The sequence below is a fragment of the Empidonax traillii genome, unplaced genomic scaffold (genome assembly GCF_003031625.1).
Source record: "Empidonax traillii isolate 1590-97213 ecotype Southwest subspecies unplaced genomic scaffold, ASM303162v1 scaffold91:size2966241, whole genome shotgun sequence".
Classification (NCBI taxonomy): Eukaryota; Metazoa; Chordata; class Aves; order Passeriformes; family Tyrannidae; genus Empidonax; species Empidonax traillii.
In genome coordinates this window covers 1,615,816-1,639,100 of record NW_020955284.1, presented here as the reverse complement: position 1 = coordinate 1,639,100, position 23,285 = coordinate 1,615,816, and the positions used below count along the sequence as shown (strand labels likewise).

General features: G+C 46.1%; 1 protein-coding gene across 1 annotated transcript; it reads right to left on the bottom strand.

Moving 5' to 3' along the window:
- On the bottom strand, window positions 1-23,086 carry CABLES2 (Cdk5 and Abl enzyme substrate 2). The gene is made up of 12 exons (XM_027881562.1): window positions 23,007-23,086; window positions 22,694-22,798; window positions 21,787-22,479; window positions 9,544-9,615; window positions 9,239-9,331; window positions 8,428-8,505; window positions 6,880-6,988; window positions 6,436-6,601; window positions 5,577-5,680; window positions 5,083-5,189; window positions 3,580-3,784; window positions 1-3,130 (listed from the first exon to the last, which is right to left on the bottom strand). Exons 1-12 carry the CDS (start codon window positions 23,084-23,086, stop codon window positions 2,990-2,992), a joined length of 1,953 nt encoding a protein of 650 aa, XP_027737363.1. The 3' UTR covers window positions 1-2,989.
- Between the last annotated feature and the right edge of the window lie 199 nt (window positions 23,087-23,285).

Genomic DNA, 23,285 nt, shown 5'->3' with positions numbered 1-23,285 from the left:
AAAACAGGTTTTATTTCACAGCATCTTAATTTCACAGAAAGAACACAAAACCCCCAAAAAACCCAAAAAACAAACCAGGCTACAACTCAGACATTTAAATAATGGGAGCATGACAAAACCAGAGCAGTATTGTTTACAGGAAAATGTACAGCTTCTTATCAAGAGAGTTCTCCGTGCTGATCCACCCCAGCAGCACCTTCACACAGCAAAAGACCCCCCACCCCGAACGTAAACCTGTTTCTCTTCAGAGCAAGAGGAGTTTGGCTGTGAAAAACGTAAACCAGCAGATCTGGGGTTTATTTTGGGTCCCACGTTGAGTTTACGAACAGAAAACGTACTAATAGTCCTTTGCCACATGGTGGCAGCTTTTAGGTGAAAAGAGAGAGAGAGATTCCCACACAGGACTGCGAGCCGCGCTCTAGAAATGGGAAAAACCAACACACAAACACACAGAGCTGGTGCATCTCTGCAGAAGGGCTGTTTCTGCACAGACACACAAAGTGCCTGAGGTACAAGCCCCAGGCTACAGCTCTGGGCAGCATCACCCCAACCCCAGGCTCTGCCAGAGACTGGCACAGCACTCGCTGCCCTGCGTCATCTTTGGCCTGTGCTCCCAACAGCTTTTGAACTCAAGTGTGTGCCCAAGCCAAGTTTTGGAATAACTATTAAGACAACATTCAGCATTCTGTAATTTAATGCTCCTTATCCTAATTTGTTCTCCTGGAAGAAAACAAAAGCTTGCTGGTTTGTGACGTGATTCTGGGACTGTAATTACAGCCCAGATGGCCACTTCAACTAGACAAACTTCCACTGAATAGAGACTGCAAAGTGTTGCAGACCAAAGAGCAGGTTTTTTCCCCTTAGATCGTGAGAAAGGAAACTTAATTTTGTTATGTAAAACTCTTTATACACTAAACAAAGAAGTTCCCAGAGAAAAGGTATTTTCTCATTTCATTCATACTATCCAAGGTTTTCTGGAGACACCCTGGGAGAAGTTTCTTTGCTCAGTTGTACCTCTGTCCCCTCTACATTGCCTTGAGGAAATGCTGGACCACTTCAGCTGTCTCCACCACTGTTTGCTAGTTTGGAGGCTCATTACACACTAGATGTTTAGTACATCACTATTTCTGCATGCAAGCACAGTTATATTCAGTAGAAAGTTTAACTAGTAGGCAGTTTTTTAAACCTTTTGGAAGATAACTGGCAAGCTTATTGTCTAAGCTATTAGCTACCATCTCCCTTATGGAGACTGGAAAATCCTTCTGTGTTAGAGAAATCACAAGCATATTAAATTTTACACAAATACTTTGAAGCTACATACAGCTGAACACAGTTACAAAAGGTTTGATAGTCACTGTAACTATTATATATGAAAAATACACTTTGAGCCCTACTCAAAGAGGAAGGGGCTCCAGTAAAGTCTGCTGCAGTTTCTAATGAAGCCAAATTAGCTTCAGACAAAACAAGGCTGAAGAGCAAAGATTCAGTCTTGGTTTTGGCTACGACCAACATTTAATACAAGGAACAAGAATTTACATTACTTTACACATTAGATAGCAAGTCCCTGACCTGAGCACGGGGGTCTGGTTTTTCATTTAGGAGTCAAACTCAAATGACAAATTTCTCAGTCCGAATAGCCAAGTATCAGTTTTGTTCCTTGCAAAAGGACACAGTTACTTATAATATTGCTTCAGAAAATAAACCCAAGAGCCAATACCACAGAAGGTTCCAAGTACAACCAACAATTCACTCCCAACCTGGATATTTAAAACATAAACGAAGGAATAGCCAATGTTCAGAGAAGTTATTTAACCTGTGCGTAACACTCTGGAGCGCTGCTGGGCACCAGTCGTTGGTGGCTGCTCAGATGTGCAAGAAATGCCAGTTTTATGAGGACCATCACAGTGATGCAACGCTTGGAAGAACCGAGTTAAAAAAAGTAGCATTTTAAATACCGAGCATGCTTTGTTTCATTGGCTTCGTTTGGCAGCAGTAACTCCACTGACTTCATACTTGCTCAGAGCACGTAAGACCATATATAATACAGTCATATTAAAAAGGTGCTTATTTCAGGCTACGGAACACTGAAACAAATAAAAATCCTAAATGATACATTTGACAGCAAATTGCTCTTAGTCGAGCGCTCATCTTCCACCGAAGAGAGGATCAGGACGGCAATCACTTCCCAGCTACCTCGTTCAACATGTGGTACTTCATGACATTTTCAAACCATCTTTCCTTTTTTTAAGTGAAATGTGTTATTTTCAAGGTATTAACAGCAAATAAATTGGAACGGAGTAATTTCAATCTCGCTACTTATAGATCTATAGAATCATAGAACAGATGCCCTGTGTATCCTTAGTGCAGATATACTGGAATTGTTTTCCTTGTATGCAAGGCCAATGCAGGTAAAGAATAAATGGCTATACAAATTCAGGTTTCCCCACTAAATAACAGAACTAACTTAAAAAGCACTGGTACCAGACCAGCCAGTTTTAGGCACATCTTTAAAAAAATAAAGTATGCATTTCATTAATGTAAAAATGCGTGAAGATTCTTAGAAATATCTGAACTTTATGGTGCACTGGAATGGAAGTGATGCTTCCCTTAGTTTCAAGGAACAGAATAAATGCTTAAGAAAAAAAAAAATAAAAGAACCAATACCATAGTATTCTTCATAGGGAAGAGCAGTTTTAGTAAAACCAAAAAAGATAAATAAGGAGTAATAAGCAGCCATGACAGCTGACCGGTGAATATTTGTGCTTTAAACGTCCAAAAAGAAAACAAAAAGTTCATTAACTCTTCTCGTACCATCCCCCAGGCTTGGCATCCGTGTCTACAACACACAACCGGACAGTCTGACAACACCCTGCAGCCTTCCAAACGAGCTGGAGCCGCGGCGGGACGCGCGTGGCGAGGCCAGTGGCACCTCCACCAGCAGCATCCAGGGATGCAACCCCCGGCACTGCCGGCTGGGACAGAGCTTTGGTTAAGACTGTTGTGTGAGCCGCCTGTAATGAGGTAAAACTTGGTTTTCAGGAAGGTAAAGAGCCAGTTCCAAAGCTACGAGGACGGTGAATTCGAAACCGATGAGATCCCTTCTGTTGAATCTGAATCTCTCTTCTAGTTTCTATGACAGTAACAAAACAAAACAAGGGAGGGGGAGGAAGAATCAGTTAATCCAGATGACTTCAAGGCACTGCTAAATTAAGTCAGCACAAAACAGGAGTCAGCAATGCATGGCCTGAGCTGTACCTACAGAATCAAAGTGTATTGCCAGAGATCAGCTTATCAGCTCAGCTGTGACACCCACACAACAGTTACTGCTTCTCAGGCAAACATATGCAAGTGCAAAAATAACTTTACTGTAGGATCAGTAAGACATCAGCCTGCACCAGTCAGATAACTTAATGAATTAAAAAAACTAAACTGAGGGCCCTGATGAGACAAAATTGTCTGAAAAAGCTTGTCCTAAATGCAAGCACGCACCGCTGAAAATCTTGGCTTTAATGCTTGTCTTCACCTATGAACTAGAGAGAAGGTTCTGACAACACCTGGAAGGAGTCTGACAGTACTTACATCTATAAGGTGTTTAACTTCGTGTTTCCTGAGATCGCTGCTGATCTTGGCTGCGAGCAGAACGCAAGCACCAGCACACAGTTTGCGGTTCTGTTTGTTGAGTTTGCCTTGGAGGACGAGCTTCTCAAAGTAAACATAAGCCATGGAGACAGTAACGGGCTCCAGATTGCACTCTTCACTCAGGTTTCTCATCTCTCTCTTCAAACTGGGAATAGGAAAAGAGATACCCCCAAAAAAACATGAGAGCTCTTATGAAATGCTCTAGAAATGCTGCAGTGTGGCAACTCAGAGGAGCATATGGGAAAGACTCCTATGTGGATAGCCACCACAAGTATTATCCTAGAGAGGAAAAGTCCAGCTGGCACACACTGATTTAACCTGGCTGACAACATCCACTGTGGTAGAACAGTTCCTCATCATCTGCCCATAAACCAAGGCTTAGCTGCCTCCCTGACACACAGGCTATTGCTGTATGATTCCTTCTTGGCTTACAAACTGGTTTGTGATTCATATCATAAGACTGAACCACTCTGACCTACAGAAAACCACATCAGAGCTGCGCAGATCACAGCAGTTGCTGTGTAGAGACCTGTCTACTACACACCTCGGTGTAAGAGCCAGGTGTGAGGGGGAAGGCAGCCTGGTTTACACACTTCCCACCACAGCCAGCCCTTCACCTCAGCATTAAGGCAGATTTGGAGGTAGTGGTACCTCTCCTGGCTGCCACCCACGCCACACCTGCAAGCTCTCTCTGTGAACACATCACTCCAAACAGCTACAAAGAGGAGTATGCAGGACCCTGGCAGAACACAGACTGCACAAGCAAGCCCTCACCTGCAGCTCAGTTACACCTGGCCCTGGTGACTCGGCAGAATTGTGTTTGAGCCGCTATTTCAGCGGGCCCTGACTGCATTAATCCCCCTGTAACACCAGCAAGATTACAGCCCTCTCAAGGTACAACAGTGCACCTCACTGAGGAGCGGCCAGATACATTTACTGGAAGCTGAGAAATTCTGTGTGACATTCACAAAATGCTTGTCTTTACCAAGACTCCCCAGATCTAACACCCTTTATCCTAGAATCCTGTTGGAGCCCATTGTTGGAGCCCATCAGTGAGTCTGGTAATTGAAAGGCAAAAATAGCCAGGGAAAGCTAATCCAGTTGGAGTGGGAGTGCACTGCAGCCCAGCAATCAGGTTACAAGTGTTTGTTTCAAAGCTAACGCTGCTTCACTGTTAATTGGATGGTAGTCTTAGTACCCCACAGTAGGTGAAACAAAACCCTTCAAGGTGGAACTGTGAAAACCAACTGCTAGCCCTTCTCAGCACCCTGAACATTGCTGTGCAGGGCTGTCACTCTACAGTCAGCTCAACTGGCAACAGGAGATTAGTGTTTAATCATATATGCTATTAATAGATCTAGTATTTGCTCCATACAAGTGGAAGATAAAAGCAGCCTCGTGCAGTGTAGAAGATGTTCTCATTACTCAGTGCTTATTTCTTACCTCCTGATTTTGCTCAGTGTCAACTTAATATGAGGAAACTTCTCTCTAAAGGTTTCATTCATATCCTTTTTAAGGTCTGACGGTTTCACATATTCTATGACTGTAGTCTGAAACACAAGAGGTAAATTTTATCATTTGTCTTGAGAACAGGACTGACAACCAAAGAAATCTTCCAAAGATACTAATGCAAAGGCAAATCTGAGTTTTATTATTCACAAACTAACATTTCTGAAATGTCCTAATGTTAATAGATCATGTTGAACCCCAACTACAGTCTTAAAAAGCTACTAAACAAAGTTACAAGAAGTAAATGCCAGGTTGGCCCTCAACAAGTTCACTGTACAAACTCAACTGTTTGTAGTTTTCCTAATCAATTATCAGAAAAGACACGACTTTTTCTTCCTAGAGGAATTTTTCTTCCTCAAAAAAATTCTTCACAGGAGGATCTTCCAGGCACTCACTTGCTCCTCTGTTCAGGTGTGCCGGTCACTCACCATGTAAGAGGCAAAGATGAGAACACGTTTATGTTTTCCACAGGGCCACTGAGGATCATCCAGAAGATTTGGATCATACTCTGCAGCTTCCCCAGCTTCACTTCCTGAGGGAATGAGGGAAGCACATTGGGTCACAAGATACAGAGCTTGAAGTTCCCTGTTTCCTCTTTAAAAAAAGGTTTTCAGACAGCAAACACTAAGTGCTGGCAGATCTCGTAGTATGGCCAAACTTCAGCTACACTCACACATTTGCCTTTTGTAAATGTACCAGTCAGGCTTTAAAATGATTAAAAAAGCCCAAACAAGCTCCTTCTCCACCATGTGCCTGACATACCATTTCAGACTTAGTGCAAACCGAGTTTGCCACCTACAAATATACCCAGTAAACAACAAGACTGAATTCTTTTGCCTATATGTATCAGACAGCAGAGTTGTCAGGTATGCTCTTTTACACAAGAGAAGGGATTCTTGGCACAAACTCTTTGGCTTATGCATTGTTACTGTGCTAGAAGGCAAGGAGAACCACCTGGATCCATGTACACCAGATGTTTCTTAGTGAGTAATACAAAACTTCACATTTCCAAGGAAAAGCTTTGCGCTCTTTGAATGCCATAATCAGAACTAGGCCAGATATATATGGAGGATGTAAGGAATATGTGAAAGTCTTATTCCTAAGGCTCATTTAGATTTCACTAATGAGCCTTCTTTACTAGGCTCTGCTAAAGCCAGTCTCCTTCCAGCTGCCACAAATCCATCCCAATAACGCACTGACGGCTTGCAATTGTCTCAGACAAATCTGTGCCTTTTCTGCTTTTCTGTTGCGTGCACGAGAGATGACAGGGCTGGTGCCTGTCCTTACCAATGTCTGTCCCTGCTGGTATCGTTTTTGCTGTCACAGGTTTGTATCTTGATCCAGGAAGACTCCGTGGAGCACTGGCTCGACACGAGGGAACAGCACCGTAGCCGTCGGCTTTGCGAACAACCAGAGCATTGGTTGGGTACAAGAATTTTGCATAGGACACAACCTTAAAGAAGAGAAGGTTGTAGTAGTTATCAAAGCATCACTCACATGTTGCCCAAGATAGCAAAGTCAAATCAGTTCCCCAGAAATGGAGGCAGAAGTGACCACAAGCTTCAACAGCCTCCTCAGAAGAAACATTATCACAGGCCAGAATTTCAAACTAAAACTTCCACTGGTCTGAAAAGCCATAGCTTTCACTTTATGGATGGCAGAGCAGTGCATAAATTAAGTTATTTGTCCCAGAATGAAATGGTTCCAGGGTGAAAAAGTAAGTGTCCTTACCTTGCCATCAGCACCCAGCTCTACTCCTTCCAGTCCAAGCACCATCTCAGTGGACACTGAAACTCCCCCAGAAGGATGTCGCTGCTTCTGTCCTTCCATTTTCAGATCACTAAATGCAGGTGAGAAAGGGCACCATTACAAAATGCAGTACACACCCAGTTTCCTCTGCGGAAAACCCCAGTTCCATTCCCTCGATGGAGTCAACAACCAGGTCTTGTGTGGGAACCAGCAACTCCTCAGTCAGAGAAAGCATGAATTTTTAACTACTCTTTGCAAGACCTGGAGTTGTTAATCTCATTTTAATGCAAATCTGTACCAATACACCTACCAAAACCAAACCTTCTGATATGGCCTTTCTGCACAGGACCACACCATTCCTAACACACTAACGCTCAAACACCTCACAGCAAACGTGGCATGCATTACTAGCTCTCCAGGACCAGAAACTTGCCTTTCAAGTGCAATTTCCCAACCCCCGTGCACACAAGCTCAAATTAAGAACGAAGCTGCAGGACTTTGTGTCAGCGATGGCAACACGCGGCTTTGTCACCGATATTCCAATCCAAAAAAAATGAGCTTTTCGTTGAAGAACTGCCTTGCCAGCTTAAAAGCAGAGCAGCCCAGGGCTCAGAACTGCTCTGAAATAGCTCCAGTGACCTTGCTGCCTTTCTATTATGTGAGGGAATATTTTCCCATCAACTATTTTTATGGCGATGTATTTGCATACAATGCAATTCCCACCACTAAGCATCCGTTTCCTTTGTCCATAAGTTACGTACAGGACAGAAGTGGCAACACAATTGTTTCGCCAGGATTGGATCAGAATAGAATTAGTATTTTCTATGGTATATTTGTAGGTCACAGACCCTCACAGAATCAACTTAAACTTCACAAGGGACTGAGGAGAGATGTGGGGAAATCCAGTTTGCAGATTTTGTTTCTCATAAGTGATCATACTGAGAGTTGTATACAAAAATGTAGTCCAAACACTAAAAGCAGTTTGAATCACTCTAAACTGTTTCTGCATTCTCTAGATTGCAAATAGGGACATTCATGGCTTAGAGCTGAGAAATGGAAGAGCATCTGATTTAGGTGTAAATTCACTATAACCCCCTGCGGGTTTCCATTTAAGGCAGCAGCATCCTTCCCTGATGCTCCCTCTGCTTTTTTGCTGATACCATTGCTTGTGGCACTAAAGACAGTTCATTTCTGACCACAGAAAATCCTACACAGCAACCAACCACAACATCTATTCAAAGTTGATTTCAGAGATTTTACAGGACTGGGCTGCTTTAAAATGCCAATAAACACTGGAAGAACAGTCTACCCTTTCCACAGTTTTTCTTTGGGAGTTTGAATGAACACTTTTACACTGTGGCAGCATCTGGTTTTACTGCTCTGACAGCAAGTCCTTGTCCTTACTCATGAATGGTAAGTAAATTAACTTCACCTGCTTCAAAACAGGAGACCTACAGAAACAATACTCATTTCAGAAGATCTTTTGAAACAACAGACCAGACATTTCACAAAGCAGTTCCAGAGACTCACCTGATCCGTAAACCCTCCCCGTAAGGTAGGATAGAAAAAGCCACGCACAGTGTTCGTTTAGCACAGATTAACACTATCCTGCAAGCAGATGGAAAAAGATCAGGATATGAATTAAGATCCAGAAGCTACAAAGCAGCTTTTTATGCAATATGAACACAAGACTCTTCTTGTCTTGCTCTGCAAGTCACACAGATCCTGCTATGTGTGTTATGTTTTCAGAAAGCAGCAGAAGAGCAGAGGTTTCATGCTGACCCTGCAGGTCCTTGGGGTGAAGCTCTGTACAAAACTCCAGCCTTCAGTAAGTGCCATCACCTTGGGAGCTCCTCAAGGGAGAGTCTTTAAATATATATATCTATATTTAGGTAATTTTTACATAAACCTTGTGGAAAGGTGCAGATAATATTTTACATTTAGATGAAACCTCACACTTCTATTAATAATAAACATGAACACAGCCGCCCCTTTCTCTTCTGCTCAGCAACTGAGCCAAGAATTCGGCTAAAACAAGTCATTCTCCTTAAATCCTCCTCAGCTCTGACCCCTCTGTGTGTGAGAGATAAGGAAGGTGTTAAAAGAGAATGATTTAACCTTCTCCATGCAGGATGGCAGAACCACCAGTGTGTTGCTGCAAATGTAGCAGATATAAGCACCTACTGCCTTTGATAGAAGTCTGTATAAAACTAACAAGGCCCCAAGGACACCCCTTATTCCCACCGATGTTAAATGTCTAACTCCATGGAACTGGAATCTGCTTCTGGGCACATCCTATTGCACCTGAGCACAGGGGGGAACCTCGATCTCCACAAGTTACCTGCTGTTTTTGGTGTCATACTGCCTCATGTTCTTGATGAAGTGCATCTTCTTCAAACTTTTGTGTCTCGGAGACCCAGATATATGCTTGGTTCTGCAACGATAAAAAGAAAAACAAAAACAAAAAAAAAAAAAACACCACCCAAAATCTGTTAAGTGCTCTGAAAAAAACCCAGTCGTGCCAGTTGTATGATCAGATGGCAGCACTAGCATGCAGGACCTCAGATATTGGCGTGGAAGAGGGTGGAGGGAGGAGAGGACTGCATGCAACGAGTTGAGATTAATGCTGCTTTTGAAAAAAAGTACCTTCGTACACTGGCATATTCCACTATGTCTTCTAAAAAGTCTAGAGAGCAGCGCTGGGAGATAAAACGCCTTCTGTAAAATGTACAACACCACGAAGAGTGAACAATATTAGTTCATGGCCTCTGAGTTTATGAACTGCAACAGATCTACGAGCTCTTAGGACAAATGGCAGGTTTTCTGGATTTTTTGTTGTTGTTGCTATTGTTGCAAGAGTGCTTAACTAGGAGTCTGGAGTTCCTAAAAAGGCCAAGAACTTGTCTCCCCCTCTAGGACCCTTGAAATGCGTATTTACACCAACTTCATTAACAAGAGCATTCCCTGCTGTCCACAGGGAACACCTACCACTAAGTTAAACATCAAGAAGCTTCCAAATACTCCTTTAAAATATGACAAGAAATGTCACAAAAAGCTCCCCCCATCAAAGCAAGGGAATAAGTGATTTGTTATTAATTTATGTTCAGATATAGGTATATCTGTATGATGACCAAACATCTGTGTGTATTCTCACTTCAGAACCCTTGTCTCCAGCTGCAGGAATCAGCAGACTGAGAGCCTATGGCTGCAGCTCAATAAAATTGACAGATCTCTCCGGAAAAACAATGGAGAGGGTTATTAGATGAAGCAAAAAAGTATTTGGCACACATCTGAAGTCCCAGAATGGAAGATGCAAGAATAATAGTAGGAATCATGTGAGTTAGTGCAACAGTAATAGGATATTACGTTTAAGCAAAAAAATAGGCTTTGCCAAAGTAAGATACATTACTTTTGTCCAAGTGAAGTCCTTCTTTGTTAGTAGAGATTTGCAAATGAATTATGCAACTATGACTGCAATTTCCATACAACAATGCACTCGGATTAAACTGCCACCAGCAAAATGCTGACACCATAACTATGAGAATCCATATTTTCTGCTTTTTTTGTGCTACACTTTTAGCACAAGCCATGTGAGTTCAAATCCAAGGTTTTCTTCCCAAGTGACACAGTAACTCAACTGCCATGAAAGTCAGGGTAGAAGCAGCACAGGAGACAAAAGTTGCAGGACTCTGGTTTGACAAGACCTACTTCTGGGGAAAAAAAAAATCAAACTTTAAACTGCATCAGAGCAGACTCTCAGCTGTTCAGGCATTCTTAAAAGAAAGAAAAGCCCATGACTCAAACAGGTAGGAGGATGAAAAATTAGTGTCCATTTCTGTAAACACAAGAGAGGTAAATCCTCCCACAGGACTAACACCTTCAGTATTGCTAGAAACTACCTCCTACAAAGCAGCAGCCATTAAGGTACTGCTGGAGAGCATTCCTGGCACAACTTCAACACCCTTCACCAGCACTTCTGTTTTAAAATTATTATTGTTCTTTTGCTTTTCAAAAAGAACAGCACAGGAGCATTTAATGCTTTCACAAACATATGGTTCTCTAGTCTGTGTTGCCATCTTAAAATGCAATAAAAAAACCCTTCACAAAATGAGGAGGTGATCACAAACCTCCTGGCACAAATGCAGCTGGTAACATCCACCGATTTCCTCCCCTCCCAGGGGAGACCTGGCTGGATGGAGACAGAAAGACGCCATGTATGGCAAGCAGAGGGAAAACACAGCCAATGCCAACGGGCACTGGTACAAAAAAAGCATGTAGTTCTGTAAAAGGATGCTGCTGAAACAGGATGGGTTGGGAGAGACACGGCTAGAGCCTCACTAACTCCACAGTGCTGCAGATGCAACCACTGGAAACGTCAACACAGGATCTCCACGGTGGAGACCCATCCAGGGTGTTACACTTCTGAACACTGCCCTGTGAGAAAAACACCTGAGCCTGCTGCTCCAAGAGCATATCTGGAAGTAAAACCCTGATGCAGCAAAGGGAAGATCCCACCCCTTGACTCAGAACCACAATGAGTCATCTCCACTCTGCCAACAGGAAACTTCATTTTTAGCTACACTTGTAAATAATGTCTGTCCTCAGCGAAGCTGTCACCTTGAAGGAGTCCTGATGCTAAGCAAGACACTCTCCCTCAAACCTCAAAACAGGGTGTACATAAAGACCTCCCACTAATCCACAGAACCTGAAATAGCTCCTATGCTCAATCCAACCTTTTACAGCAACAAAGCACCCTCACTGCAGTCTGAGACTTGCTAGTGCAGTACTTGGGAGTATGCAGCAAAATCTAATACTTTTTGAGTAGTCTTATAAATACACACATATTTGCTTTAGTTTGAGTGCTCTCCTCTTGGAACCAACTCGCACCTGAACAACAGGCTGCACAGGATGGCTCCAGTGACTGCCAGCTCTGATGACACAAAAATGTTGAGTCACCTATCCCATGCCAGGCAGCTTCATCCGGGATAACACTTCTTGCTTACGGTCTGATCCACTGGAATTCAAAGGATTTTAAGTAGTTTACACAGTGTGTCTGTTGCTAAATGCAACCTAAATACTAAGAATACCAACATCTCTACATATGCTGTGCAGTCACCTTACACACACACCCTTACCCATGGTGACCTGATACTTAGAAATTGAAGTATCCAACATCAAAATGTTTATGAGTTTCATGGAGCAGGCTGCAATGCCAACAGTACCCTAAAGGAAGTTCAAAAGTGTCTGTTTGCCAGTACCAGCTATTGCCCTGACAGGCTATATAGGGTTTGGTTGGTTGTACGTCCTTGGCCAGGAGTCACTTTTGGTTGCTTCCCTTTATTTCAGGAGCCAGTAAAGGCCAAAGCAGGACCCTCCTCGATCATTAAAAACAGCAACTGTGTTTACACAGCCAGCACCTGGAGGGGACCCACCAAGAGAGAAAACACACACAGCACATGCCCAGAGATAAGGGGCTATCAAGCAGAGGAATTCTGGATTACGCCTTGGCTCGTTATCTCCATGTGCACACGTGGACTCACACGATCCAACGCTGCTGCCAAATCCTGTGTGAGCTAAACACGCACTTCAAAAAAGCCCACAAACCCCCCTTATGTTCAGAGAAACCACAACAAAAATTACGTTCAGAGCTACATTTTGACTCCTGCCCTGGGAAGCAGTAGCCAGCCCACACATTTATCCTTTCTGATGGCTCTCCCATTGAGGGAACCCAACTTTTGAGTGGTTCCAGCTTCAGAGTTGTCCTCTTCTGGTCCTGCCCACCAAGCCCTGGCAGAGAAACTCTCTGCAGAGGGTGAACCCTGGACAAGCAGCACATGGGATCTCCAGCCCCAAGGGTGACACACCTCTTAAGCCCTCCCAGGAGAACAGGACACAGCTCAGAGCAATCTATGTATAGCACTGGTAATCCCTATACTTCCCCTCTCATGAATTGAAAGGAAAAAGCTGGTTAAGTCACAGCTCCAGATTAAAGAGCACTGACCTTCCTGATGGCTTGCCAAAAGTATTTTCCAACTTCCCACCTACACTGGGCTACCTGCAGGCACCTAAGAGGACAAGAATAAATTTTAGGGATGTTCCTGTAGTTGGAAGCCCAAGTTTCTGATTCTTTAGCAGGTATTATAGTTAAATATGAGAGATGCTAATCCTGTGCTATCAGATGTGGTTTCAGGCTCAGACAAGCCTTTTCCATTCCTGCTCCTGGGCCAGTGTGCCCTCTAAGGAACACTGGGGCAGCCCTTTGGGTACCCAAGACCGTGCTCGGCACTCTCAGGTTATGCAACAAACAGCCCTCAAAAACTCGTTTTAACCCCTTAATGTTGGGCCTTAACCCCTAATACTGGGCCTTACAGGGGCCAATGATCTTTCTTAAACCCACGTGTAGCTGCCATTTGGCCATTCTGAAGCTCCTCTCCCTTTTGCCCTTCTGCTTCCTGCACTTCTGCCGCATCAGGTGAACAGACCAGTTGGCCTTGCTCCCTCCTGAAGGGTGAAAATGAACGATTCTAAAACCTTACTGGGATTCTCCCCCCATCCTGATTAACCCCCATCCTCTCAGGACAGGCTCACAGCTTGAGCCCACCACACAAACAGAGTTCAATCCACGCTCAGCTGCCACCCTGAGATCACCTCCTGCCATGACTTCTTATCCTCATCACTGCCAGCATCACCAAGCCTGTGACAAAACCATTTAGAGATGCTGCAAGAGCTGGACAGTGACATGGCTGGAGACCTGCTCCAAAGGGCCCAGCAGGGTGGATTTGTTTCAGATGGAGCTGCATCCCTTGCTCTGCTGATGCTGCTTGTTGTACCCACGCAGGCACACACCCCAGGCACTGGACTAAAATTAGCAGGGTTGATATCCTCTGTTGCTCTTTAGCCATCCATACTGCTAATAGACTGGTGGAATGGGGGAGGTCAAGGATTTTTAATTACTCTGTAAAATTAGGGCCTAATAGAATTTGGTTTCCTATTTCCCACTCGAGTTTTATTTTAATGTGATGCCCCTTTGTAAGGTCCTTTACAGGCTTCAGTATAATCACAGTTGTCAAGGGGCTGAGTTATTAATATAACAAGGACAAAAATAATTTATTGGTTTTTGGAAGCACTAGCTCAGTAACAACTGTCAAAGGCAATTTGCACAAGAAATCCAGATCCCAAATCCTGTTTACAATAGGAAGACATACCTGTCAGATTTGTTTTTCCAAGACATACTTTAAAGATTAAGCTGTATTGTTTTCATTCCTTACAGGCAAGCCAGCAAACAGATAGGAACTGTGCTTGGGTTTCACTAGGTAAAATACAGGCATCAAGGGATTAAGAAAACTAGTCCCATTTTTTAAGCTTACTTTTTAGCAACTGCCATTTCTTATGCTGTCCAGGAGACATTTACAGTTTCCAGGCTTGCATCCCAGAGTGTGTGAGTGGGAACATCCCTGTTCTGCTATCAGTGCCCTGTGCCTCTCCACCTTCAGCGCTCACATTAATGAGTTTCCTGCTCAAAAGCAGATTGAGCACAGCTCACTGGCAGCAACAAGTTCTCAGTAATTAAAGCCAAAACGAAGTCAGTCACTTATCTTGAATCACATCAAAACCATGTCTTTGTAAAACAAATGACTTCACAAGGAATCTGTACCATGAAGTGCCCAGCGCTGTGTGTGCCATTTTCGTGGTTGGATGGTTTCAGCTCTGGTGTTCATCGAGAGGCAGTGGCAGAGAACGCACTTTCCATCACCAACAGTAAGGACAGACCTCAATGCCCCTTATTCACAAAGTCAGCTACTCACTGTTTTATGGCACCACAAATGTGCAGTTTGGACTGGAGGCCACTGTCCCAGGAGCTCTTTCTGACATTTAAGTATCAGACTGCCAGAGAATAAATACAAGTCTCACAGTGGGGGTAGTTTAACTTATTCCTCCAGTAATCTTAATTTTAGAGAGTAAACTGAAATCAGCCACATGAGCACAAAATGTACTTTCAGGCTTCAGAGCAGGTCCCTCTGTGAGACCTCAGGAGGGGGGAAGAGGTCTAATTCCCTCACCTTTGTGTTCTTATGCAAGGTTTGTTTGGAAAACTGAAAGGGCACCAGGGGCTTTCCTGCTGGTCCCAAACACTGCACTGCTAACACTCCTCCAACACCAGGAAAGCCACATGCAAGGAAAGAATGTGTCACAGCCTGTGGGACAGATGAGAAGGAAGAGAATTGAAATATAATTTGAATGAAGGTGGAGGCAGAATAAGTGGGAAGCTCACTAAGCCTGGAGAGTTTTAAATACTAACAAGGAAAGAAATTAGATAATCTTCACAGCAGCTGCTACTTCACTGCTGATTCACAACCACACATGATTAAGACCTAATAGAAAACGAGCTTTGTATTCATGGCGTTTCATAAATCATATTGCCTTGGTGCTAAGAGTGTTTAGACAATCCAAGGATAAAATAATGCCTTCCAGTAAGCATTGTGAAAGCCAGCTGTTGCGACAGAACCACCAAACCAGATGTAAGGTTTGCTGTGCCCAGAGCCCAATCCTAAAATCCCTGCTGCTTCTCACAAAGCAGATTAGATGTGCTGGCCAGGACACCACCAGTATTTCTCTGGACTTCTACCAGTTTCTGGAGGTGTTCCTAGCTCACCCACCTGGTTCCCCTGTGCTTTGTGCTCTGCTTGCTAAGCACTGAACTGCTGACCAAAACAGGCACATGAAATGCAAAGTGTGTCCTTGATGACACTGTGGGCATTATGCTAGAAATATTCATGCACTTCACTGAGAGATGATGGTTCTGTCATTTTGTCATGTGCCTTGTTAAATAAAAGCCTTCAGCACAACAAAAATCCTGACTTAAAAAAAAAAAAAAAAGAGAAACAGAAAAGAAGCTTTTAACTGGGAAGGAAATGAAAATTTAAAACAAAACCCAGTGAAAGCAAGTTTAGAGAGGGGAATGTCTTTGCAGTGGGGTCAGCCAGAACCAAGCTTTTTACAAGACCCAGTATGTCTCATGAATCAGAGGGGTGCCCTGTGGAACACTTGGCTTTGCTTGCACTTACAAGATCATCTAGATAAAGTTTCTTCATTTAACACCTTTTCCAGGGAATGAACTATAATAATTTAAGTAGGTTAAATACACAACAGCTATAAATCAAAGGTTGGAGGAGTTTAGAGCTCTGTGTTTGAAGAGCTGGCCTGAAAGAGTGGTTTTAGCTGAACACCCTCCATCTGCAGTCACCTGCTCCATCAACAATACCTCATTAAAGAGCCCAAGTTTCATTGTGAGTTTTCTAAACTCAAACTACAGAGCCTGATGACTTCAGAACAACCTTCAAAAGAGGGCTCAAAAACATCTTCAAGCTCACTCAGCCTGACAGCCTCACAGCTTTAACTGGCTGACAGATGGAAAATGGGAGGAACGCGGGGTTTAATATACTATATATAACTAAATAATTACATTTAATATACTAAATATAGCTAAAAAAACACATAATGAAGGAAATAAAAAATATCTTTAATAGAGAATTTTGCGAGTCACTTCTTTTCTCTCCACCTGTTTTATTTTCCCTTTCAAACCAAAGAAACCATACCCAAACCCAGAGCAGAACGGCTTGTCTGCGGCTCAGAACTACTCCTTAGAACAGAAAGCAAAGATTCTTCCATCCCTGCCTCATCCTGCAGTTCACAGTAAATTACAAAAAGCTGAGAACAACTGCTAGTAACTCTTCTGAACCAACTCAGTGAGTGCCAAGAGCACACGTAGCCCTGATGGAGAAGCTTCACCCTAAGCTGGGCGAGATGTCCATCCCTGTCAGCTGGCAAAGCAGATCCAAATTTGGGCAGCCCACGTCTCTGCAAGTATCAAAGAGGACTTTGGGGCTAAGCAGAGTTATGGTAAAGACACTGACAACCTAAACAGTGTCCTGCTCACAGGCACCCACAGCACTCAGCTGCTGCTCAGCGTGAGCTCTGGGAACTCTGAGTGCTCACACTGGGGAGGAGGCACTTCACCAGCTGAGAGCTGGGAAGGGAGGAAGGCAAGGAGGAGAAAACTGGTTTTGACTGTGAATCAAAGAAATGATGTCTTAAAACCCAGTACACAGAGATCCTGCAGACTCCAGGGTCAAGAGTTACACTTGAAAAACAATGGCCCAGTGAAGCTTTTGTTGTTTTTCCTAACTCTAAGGAAGCCTGTAAAATAAATCTGAAAAGTAAAATGTTAAACAGCCATGAATGCTGAGCTGCTGTAGAAGGTTTTGACAGTACATTCCAGTCCACAGCAGTGGAACACCAGGATAAGGAAGCTCTGACTGTAACACTCCTACAGGACTTGCTCACTGGAGATCTGAATGAGGGCCTAAAAAATAAGTTGTTCAGGTTTTTTGTATTTAATTTAGCAACATTTTCCTTCTTGGCTGATGACTCGTTTACTTGAAGCCTGGCAACATCATTCTGACCACCCTCATCACCTTCTGTGGAGAGGAGCTTTGAGCTGGTGGCAAGGGTAAAGGAAAGGTGGAAACAGCACTTCCAGAGCATCCCCTATCCCACAGCATCCCGAAACCTGCTGCCAGGGCTCCTGCACAATCCCTGTGAAAAGCTACAGCTTCTGTCCACAGGTAAAATCAGCTGCAAGTGTAGTTAATTCTGCACAGGCTACTCCTGCCTAGAGAGCAATGTTACTTTTAAGCCTCTGGACTCTCTTAAATGAAGAGGTCAAATAACCTTGGTGCTAGAAGTGTCTCAGACTGTCTGATCCAGACCCATTCACAGAGGTGTGCAGGATACAAGGTCGTGGATTTTCTGATCTCCAAGTTTCCTGCTAGGCACAGAACTTACTTCTCCTGGTTAATATACCTGTGGCTGGGAATGACTACAGGCAACTATAAAATATTTAATGTTGGGCACATGCAATTCACCTGCAGTTGCAAATATGAGAGAAAGCTGCTGAAGCAACTTGCTTGTTGGAGAGGAGTCTGAAGCCTTCACATTTCAGCTGACTTTTAAATAAAGTTCAGGTTTAGAGTATGTTCATTTTCATCCCCAAGCAGCACACCCCAGTCTACTGTTCACCTCTGAAAGGTCAAAGCTTTCCAGCTCTGACAGACCTTGCTGCTTTCTGAAAAGCACCATGTGTTCAGCTTATTCCAAATAAGGCTGAAAATCAAAACTAAGACTTTCGAACATTTTACTTTATCCATCTCAACAAAATCTGTTTATTAGGAGAGGGGTTTTTATAAAAATATTTGTATTTCTGGAAGTGACAGCAGCAGCTAAGCTGACAGTAGGACAAAACAACACATTAACCATCATAAGCATAAAATCCTGACCAAGCATTTCTGCTGTTTCCACCCAAGGAACTAATCTGATCACACCTATGTCAGCAATCTGGCATCCAATTAAGACTTAAAAGCAGAGCTGGTCCAAAGTGTTGCTGTTATCAACTACTGTTTAAACTCCCACTCTTGAAATGACCTAAATTTGCTGATAAATCAGAAATGACTGAGCTATCACGAACACTCAGTTCAGCTCCCTGACCACTGAACTCCAAGGACATTAAAGCATCAGTCTCAAATAATTTACTCTCTGTATTTATTCTTAAGCCCAGCAAAATGCAGCAAATTATGGCCAAAACAGCTGCTTTACATTACACTATTCTGAAACCTCAGAAGCACAGCAAGTATTGACATTCAGGGCTGTTGTTTCCATTTTTCATGCTTTCATAACCTGGCTATTTCCAGGGCCCTCTGTTATCTGTGTTTCCCCAGAAAGCTCTGCCAGTTTCAGACCCAGCTGCAGAAATTCATTAAAAATCTGTGAATGGCGATTTGTTCGCCCTTTGCTGCCTCCCTCCACTGCTTTCTGTGAGGCTTGTTCTTTGAAAGAACAAAAGAACAGAACAAGATGGAAAAAGGAGAAGGGAAGAGGGATGGCAAGCAGATGAGGCAAGTTGGTATCACACAGCACTGTAATTTAAGATCCTGTAAACAGAAGATTCCTTAGGAAAACAAAAGTGGAAGATTAAAGTCATTAAGTTTATAACGCTCAGCTAGCAGCACGAAGAAACCGAGCATCTAGATTGAGGGTTTTTTCCATCCTAAAGGACCTGACAGCTATTGAGAAACTCCAAGGAACTCCAGGTTACATCAGGTGAGATCTCTCGTTCCCTGGGCTGTACTGCATGTCCTGCCTGTTGCTAATAACTAACCACCAACTCCGGCAGAGCTGCCGTCTTGACCTGCCCCGAGCCCCACTGGCCGGTCTCATCAGCTTCTTGCGACTTCTCAATCAAGTCAAACGAGGTCAAGTTTTGCAATAAAACTCTGCCCAACGATGCCATCAGTTCTAGATAGAGATCTTCATGGATTGGGGCAAGCCCCAGCACAATGAAATCCCCAGTCACGGCACGGATTGCAGCAGCACTGATCACTGAACATGGATAGAATGAGTCTGGAGACCTCCAGACTGTGCTCCTGGAGCATTTAAGAGAGGCTCCACTGAAGAAAATTCAAAGGAGCTCTTGACAGTGACTCAAAAAGGACTCTGAGAACACCTGCCTTAAGTGGGCACTGAGGATTTAAAAGTCCAGGATGGCAGTACAGATTCCACCTCCCTCTTCCCTCCAACCCCTTCACACGCCTCTACCTTTGCAGGATGCAGGCAGTTAATCTAGAGTAGCAACATCACTGTATGGCAAAACAATACTCAGATTCTCAACTCCCAGTAAAAGAAAACTCATTTTGTAACTGTTGATTTCTGAATCTTGTTTTGTAAATAGCTCACCCAACACAGAAGGAGAGGAAGCACAACCACCACCATCCGGCAGCAAAGTCCTCAAATCATTCCTTGTGTATTTACACCATGAGGAGATGCCTCTGCCCCATGGGGATGAAGGGATGCTCTGTTGCAGTACAAAGCACAGAACTCTCCAGTGGAAAAATAAAGTGCTCTAAGTTCCTCACCCTGCAAGTTGCCAGCAAAAAAAAGGAGATGTGTTGGGTCTAACACATCCTCACAGGCAGCATAAAACTGTCCTTTTGTCAGAACATGTGCGTATCTCCATGTAAAGATGTGGATCTTCTGTCTGATAGTTTCAGCTGATGCTCTTTTTCTTTAAAGATAAAACCCAGATGAACTCTCACTCCAAATCACCCTCGAAAGTAGTATACAAACTGATTAATGCCATACAACATACATCTATCTCTTCCAAGCAGAAAAATCATGGTCTGTTTTGTCATTACTCAAGACAGGAGCCTTTTGATTCCCTTGATTGCGCCCTTGCACTCCTCTCTACCTTTTATTTCTGATTCATCATTCTTTCCAGGTGGATTGATTGAAATTACTATAGTGGAACAGCTAAAACCTGGTGCCAAAGAAAGGGGACATCAAATGAGAAGATCCCAGGAATATTTTCTTGGCATCCTATTGACTTGGAGCAGGAAGGGGAAGGATTGAACTATTTAGATGAGATCCATCAGTCCAGAACTCCGTACACACAGACATACCAAATGCCACAGCCACAGAGGGAACTGTGCTTGTGAAGCTCTCAATGCAGAACTCGCCCTCAGGAGCTCTACCTACGATATTAAAGCAATGAAGTGAAATCACACAGCACCTTGTGCTTGTGGACTAAGAGTGCTGGGAAGGAGCTGTGCCACAGCAACGCCCTCACTTCAGACTTTGCTGCTCAACAAGCAGCACTCAACAGTGTAATCTGTACATCCAGGACATCCAGAGAGCAGGCCCAGCTTCAATTTCTCCAAAAAAAGCAATGGGTGGTAAATAACAGTTCAAGAAGGAAAAACACCACAGGAGGGACAACACATGAGGACCTCCAGACATTACTGAAAAACAGCTACTTCTCTTCAAATCCACCTGAGCCTCCAAGTAGCTGTTTCCTGGGGATACACAGGACACCTCCACTGTGAGATGCACACTGAAACACAATACCCATCAACTGCATTAGCAAGCTCCCCAGCTTTAGAGCACTGACAACATCTCTATTTCAGCTCACTAACAAAGCTCTGGACACCACTGTAAAGACCACAGAGACTTAAAGCCTTTGATACCGCTGCCTATCTGCAGGCTCAGAGGGCCAGCTCACTTTACAGAGCTGTTTATGCAAGAAACGGCCTGAAAAGAGTTCTTTCAGAGCTCAAATCCCCAAGATCTGAGCAAGAGCCCGCCTTCCAGTCGACTGGAAAACCAACACATCCAAGCTGATAGAAGTCCCTTGGAAATGCAACAGTAATCCTGCTCTGAAGGCCAGAGCATCCTCCTCTGAGGCCGATTCCAAGTTCCCAGCGCACAAGCATTCATTAACACACAGAGTTACTGCAGAGACAAGCAGCACTGAGCAGGAGAAGGCACGACACCAGCAGTGTGCATGAAGGAAGCGTCCTGCCTAGCAGTGACCCTGACAGCTCCATCTGGAAACAGAAAAACGCAGAAACGGGCTAGGCAAAAGCAGGAGGCAGGGTTCGGGGTTCCGCAGACCTGCAGCCAGAGCCTGAGCGAGCGATCCCCTCCGCAGATCCCACTCATCCTCCGGGGCATCCTCCTTCCCCGGAGCCGAGCCGCGCTCCCGAAGCCGGGATGGGCAGCGCTCCCCGGCTGGATCCCCGCGCCCCTCCGGCCGGGATGCCGGGGCAGGTGCTGCCTCCCGGGGCCACCGCGGGGCCGGCGCCGCCTCCCATGGCCGCTCTCCCCGGGGGCGCCCGTTTCCCATGCCCCGCTCCCCCCTCCCGGAGCCGCCGGCCGGCCGAGGGCCCTGGGAAAGTCCGGCTCTTCCCAGGGCCCCGGGGGGTCCCGGCGCTTCCCACGCCCCGCGGGGTCAGCGCGGCAGGGGCGGGCCGGCCCGGCGAGACCCGTCCCCTCACTCACCTCTGCCGCTGCGCCTCCAGCGCGAAGCCGCCGCCCGCCGCGCTCTGCGAGGGGCTCAGCAGCCCCGGGGCGCCCGGCTTGGCGGCCGCCAGCATCCCCGGCAGGGCGGGCGGCGCCGGGGGCGGCGGGCACAGCGGGCCGCCCAGCAGCAGCTGCGGCAGGAAGATGCCCCCGCGGGCGGCGTCCGCATCCCCCTTGGCTCCGGCGGCGGCCAGCGGGGGCACGCCGGGCAGCAGCAGGGCGGGCGGCGGCTGGCATACGGGCGGCGGGGGCAGCAGGCGCGGGGGGGCTCCGGCCGGCTCCGCCGCCGCCTCCTCCCCCTCGCCGGAGCCGGCGGGTTGCGGCGGCTTCTCGGCGGGCGGGCAGGGCGGCCGCCCGTCCAGGGAGATGTTGTTGAGGAAGAAGAGGGCGGCCTGGCGCCGCCGGGAGTCGCCCCGCTTGCGGGGCGGGCGGGGAGGCGGGGAGCCGCACGCCGTGGCCGCGGCCATTCTCCGAATGAGCCGCGCCGCCCGGGCGGGGCGGCAGGAGCGCAGCGCGGCCCGCGGCCCGCGCGCCCATTGGCTGCGTCGCGCCCGAATGCAAATGAGGCCGGCGGCGGCCCCGCGCTCATTGGCCCGCGGCGGGTGGCCCCGCCCCTCCCCGCGCCGGCCCGTGGCGCTCCGCCGGGTCCTAGCGCCGCCCGCCCGGGCAGAGCTGGGGGGACCCCGCCGGGCGCTCCGTGGGTGCCCCGGCAAACGGGGGGAGACCAGGACCAGCAACTCCGGGCCCCTCCCGGGCCGTCACGCTGCCATCCCTTTTCTCCCCCCAGGTGCTTCCCTACCACAACCACAAGCCCACCGTGTCCCCGCAAAACCGCCCACCGTGCCCCCGCACAACCACCCCCTGTGTCCCCTCGCAAATAACCCACCGTATCCCGTTGTATGACTTTTTAAAAACTTCTCCACCCACCGTCTCCCCACCCAAAGCCTCGGTAGCACTGGTGGTCTCCCGTTCCCAAGGCCTCCTGGCCTTCCTGCAGGCAGGAGGGCACATCTGTTAAACCCATCGAGGGCGGCTGTGCCGCGTCAAAGCCCTCCTACAAAAGCGGATGAAGGCGGTCGATCCTCTTGCTCCATCTGAGCAGCCTGGGACCCAGCCCTCCTGCAGCTCGCAGGGCTGAGGTGGACCCCAGCTCGCCGACCCCGGGGGTGCAGACCCCTGTGCGCAGCGCCAAGACTCACCAGCAGCCCCATAACCCGTGCGAAGGGATGGATCCCCACGCTCCCAGCTCCTGAAGCAAAGCCAAGGCAGTGCTGGTCATGGGCCGTATATGGGCAAGGCAGACCCGGGGCTGGGAGAACATAAACTTAGTATTTATCTCCACAAAGTGACTCAAGGCATCTCAGTCGCTTCCCAGACTGGTGTGTTTACACTGCACGGGATAAACATACCCCTCAGGCTCTTGAACTGGTGTCTGCCACATCCCAGGATGATGCTCTGACTGCCTGCCAAGTGAGAAA